The sequence below is a fragment of the Vicia villosa genome, linkage group LG4 (assembly GCF_029867415.1).
Source record: "Vicia villosa cultivar HV-30 ecotype Madison, WI linkage group LG4, Vvil1.0, whole genome shotgun sequence".
Classification (NCBI taxonomy): Eukaryota; Viridiplantae; Streptophyta; class Magnoliopsida; order Fabales; family Fabaceae; genus Vicia; species Vicia villosa.
The window spans coordinates 144,343,322-144,347,467 of record NC_081183.1 but is presented as its reverse complement, the minus strand read 5'-3'; the positions used below and the strand labels follow the sequence as shown (position 1 = coordinate 144,347,467).

The window sequence follows — 4,146 nt, the reverse complement described above, 5'->3', positions numbered from 1 at the left end:
TGTATTATAATAATATATTTCTTCTATTTTAGTATTTATTTTTATGGTATTTTTTGGTTAGTTTAATTTTAATTTTTAATCCTTATTTTATCTATGTTATTAATTATTTTATAATTTATTTTAATTAATTTTTAATTTTAATCTTAGTTTTTAACAAAATAAATGGTATACAAATTTTGATTTTGATATATATTTATTTTAGAGATTAATAGATATGTGGGGTAAGTATAAAAAAATTTCAATTGTTACATCTTATAATAAGATACATCAATTGTTCACTCTTCATCTCCACAAACTAGTTGAACGTTGAGCCTTATCGTTATTTTCAATGGCATTGTCACAATTTCATTCTTCTCTCAAATTCGGTAACCCATTTCCAATGGCAACACTCTCTTCCTTCACCATCTCCTCCAAAACCCTAACCCCACCTAACCACCCCAAAACCTCATCTCTCAATTTCAACAACCTCTCCATCCGTACCAAAATCCGTACCCGGAATCCTATCCGCCGGCGGCCAAGGAAGATTCCTCTTCCAACAAAAGCGGAAGCAATGAGCAGAAGGAAACGATTATGCTTCCCGGTTGTGACTACAACCATTGGCACTTACCTTCAAACTCTTGCTACTGTCTTGGGAAGGTTAGTTTTCTACCGTTGCTTCTCTTTTCGTAATTTCGAATAACGTTTGGGATTTTCTGTTGAATGGAGTTGGTTGTAGTTGAAATATACTGATACATGAGGTTTTGAAATTGAGAATAGTTGCAAGTTTTTCTATTGATTATGTTTTAAATCTGAATGTTTAGTTTAGCTTTTGGAAGAAAAATGCCGAATTTGTCCTCGCTCGCAAGATGTTCGATGAAATGTCCCAACCGAATTCGCCAGTCTTCTTCTTCCGCTCTCAACATTTTCATTTCTTGGATTTTTTTTATTTGTTGAAAATTGAAATATTGTTTCTCTTGTTTCAGCTTTTGTGGCGAAGTTAGCGGTGAGAGAGGAATTTGATTTAGTTGATATTAACGGCTCAATATACTTAATCCTGACACTAGGAATTTGATTCATTGGCCAAACGGCCAGGTTTTGAGTGGAGAACTAGTAAGAACATTGTTGGTGTCATTAGAGATTATTTCTTTTTACTTAGCACAGACATCTTTACTGACACTTGAGATTACGCTATTAAGTTTATGTTGCCGTGTCAGTGTCGATGCTTCCTAGATTTCTTCATTTATTATGTTTTTCTATGATAAAAGAAATTAAGGTTGATATCTAACATTGGTGAATCACAACAGGACTCACATTGCTGCAGCTATCCTATTCTTTACAATGTAATATACATGGAGGTAATCCTTAAGCATAGAGATCTTATGGAGGAGTGGGTGTGGTTGCTAGAAAGGCTAGATTATTTTCCCAACCTTCAAAATCTTACCATTATCGAGGTTTTGTACTGTCTACCAATCTCTTTTTGTTTTTACTTCATTTTTTGTTTATCTATTTTATCTTATAAAAAGTATGTGAATCACAGGACAATGGGAATGGAGACGAAATTGTGTATAATTGGAGGGAACAAACATCTACTCCGGAATGTCTTTCAACACAGCATAGAACATGTTTGATTAAACAATTTACATACACAGAATATAGTCTTCAATTTGCTGAATATATTTTGAGGAATTCAAAGGTACTGGACACAATGTCAATCAAGAGTGCTTCATTCATAAATGAAAATGTCAAGCACCAAATGTTAATGATATTAGCTTCGGAGGAATTCAAAGGTATAGTTCTCATATGTGTCTATACACTTGTTATATTTTGTTTTAAAGACATTGCCATTGTTTCACTTTGACTCATTTAGATATTTAAATATATTCACTTTTATGTAATTAATTGATGCTAGATTCTTTCAAATTTTAAATTTCTAAGCTTATTGATGATTGCGTTATACTTAGGTTATAAAAATATAGATACAATGTTGGTCATTAGACAGTGATGGATAAGTTTATATCCCTAAATCAACCAGCTTTTCTTATGGGAAGGTTGCTGGTTGAGGGAGTGATGGGTGTCACTGAGGTGGTCGACATGGCCAAGAGAACTAAGAGAGCTTGTCTCATTCTTAAGGTGGATTTTGACAAAGTGCATGGTTCAGTTAGTTGGAATTTTCTAATTTTCTGCATTATATGCTTATTAGATTTGGGTTTAGTTAGATGTGGAGTTAAGACTATTCTTAGAGGGTTTGAGGTGGCCTTTGGCTCCGAGTTCATTTCTCATATATTTGTTACTTGTCAGTTACCTTTGTTTGTGTGGTATAGAGTTTTTAGTGGTTGAGGTAGTAGGTAGTTATTCCTAATGAACTTAGGGTCTGTTTTGAGTTTCTCTCTGTCTCTCTCTAGTGGGCAGGATTAAGTCAACTTCGCAGGGAGATGGTAGGTTTTTGGATCCCGTTAGTTATGAAAAATTGATCTACTTGTAAATGACAAATCGAAGAGAATATTAGTTTGAGAGGAGAGATTGAACTAATCTGCTGTAGTTAGGTATTCTTTTTAAAGATACTGTCCGGTTCGCTACTAATTGCAATTTGCTTGTTTTGTATTTTCAGCTGCAATGAGCCTATTGAGCCATTGACAATTGAAGAAGTAGTTGAATGTTGCCATGCTCCCGAAGATGTACACCATTTACCTCACTGCTAAATGCTCTCCAATATTAATTTTTTCAACTATGTTATTGAATCAAATTAATAAAAAGTGTTAATTAGTTAGATAGATTTTTGGTAACATTTAATTTTTCTGCAGATTGAAGTAATTTACAAGATCATCGCGCATATGGCTGCCAACGAAAGAGCACTAATTGCTGAAGGTAACTGGAATATTTGGTCTTTTTTTAACCCGAATTTGTATTCTTAATGATCCTTGAATGTAGAAGAAAAGGTGTTAAATTTTAGTTTATGTGGAAGATGGAAAACTATAATTATCCGTGTTTCTAGAATCTAATTGTTTTGCTGGTTGGTGTGTGCTGTTTTGATGTAACATTCATTTTTTTAACCTGAACTTGTATTCTTGATGACATTGAATGTTGATTGATATGAATTTTTCATGGCTAGATCTTGCGGTAAAGAAGAAGATTGAAAAGCACAGGGAAAAAGTGCTTAGGGTTGACAATGTGCTACAGAAAAACCAGTTTATTGAAGCAGTTCCATCTTCTACTATGAAGAAGAGCTCGAAAAACCAAAAAGTTGTTCCGAAAAGAATAGGCACCAATCAAGATAGTCATAAGGATGATTCCATGGTAGATTTGTCTTTTGGAGAAAACCACTGTTGCATAACTTTGGTGATTGTATATATTGTTTAGTATTTAGTAGAAGCAATACATATCTAGAGACGAGACGGTATAAATTTTTTTTTTAATTTTTTAAATAATTTTCCTGCGGATTTACCTGCGGAATTTTCCTGCGGATTTAGCTGAGGAATTACCTGCGGAACTTCCTGCCGAAAATATTACCCACCTGGGGACAATAAACCGCAGGAAAATCCGCAGGTAAAGTGTTTCCTGCGGAAATTTAGTTAAAATCCGCATGTAAATCCGCAGAAAATTCCAGTATTTCTAATAGTGTCAATAGAATATAGAAGCAAAATTATAATTAAATAAGAGTTACAATAGATTATATCAATCAGAGATTAGAAATGACTAAACGATCTTTATATTATTATAATAATAATAATAATAATAATAATAATAATAATAATAATAATAATAATAATAAAATTATAATAAAGAGTATTGACATTTTGTCAATTGAAAAATAGAAATATTTAATAAAATGTGTTTTTGTGAAAATTTTACGATCTAATTTTTTTTTATAAAAACACCTCATAAATTAACAAGAAGGCATTAACACCGATTGACTATATGAAGGAATCGAATTCAGAGATGGAATACAGCTAGACCAGGTTTTGTTACCCTAGGATTTGCCCACACCCATCATATAGTAGGCATCATCATTACTATTTCTACCTATAAATAGTAACATTGTTAAAACTAGCTAGCAAATGTTTATAATCAACCGCAGTAGATTTCAAATCAGCAATAACGAAAATATCACTTATATTATCAACCACACTGAGAGTGTCTGAATGGAGAATGGCATTATCTAGATGGGGG

The 4,146-nt window shown here is 32.7% G+C and overlaps 1 protein-coding gene across 4 annotated transcripts; it reads left to right on the top strand.

Moving 5' to 3' along the window:
• The first annotated feature begins 274 nt into the window (after positions 1-274).
• Positions 275-3,369, top strand: LOC131599848 (uncharacterized). 4 transcript variants are annotated; one of them, XR_009282932.1, is made up of 7 exons: positions 275-636; positions 806-1,089; positions 1,284-1,430; positions 1,517-1,766; positions 2,588-2,654; positions 2,781-2,844; positions 3,089-3,369. XR_009282932.1 is itself a non-coding variant. In XM_058872101.1 (5 exons), the coding sequence occupies exons 1-4, from the start codon at positions 571-573 to the stop codon at positions 2,611-2,613; spliced, it is 489 nt and encodes a 162-aa protein (XP_058728084.1). In that variant the 5' UTR covers positions 275-570; the 3' UTR covers positions 2,614-2,654; positions 2,781-3,041. The 4 variants fall into 4 exon arrangements, 1 of the variants encoding a protein (XP_058728084.1); XR_009282931.1 differs by having other exon boundaries at positions 801-1,089; XR_009282930.1 differs by lacking the exon at positions 806-1,089.
• The last annotated feature ends 777 nt before the right edge of the window (positions 3,370-4,146 follow it).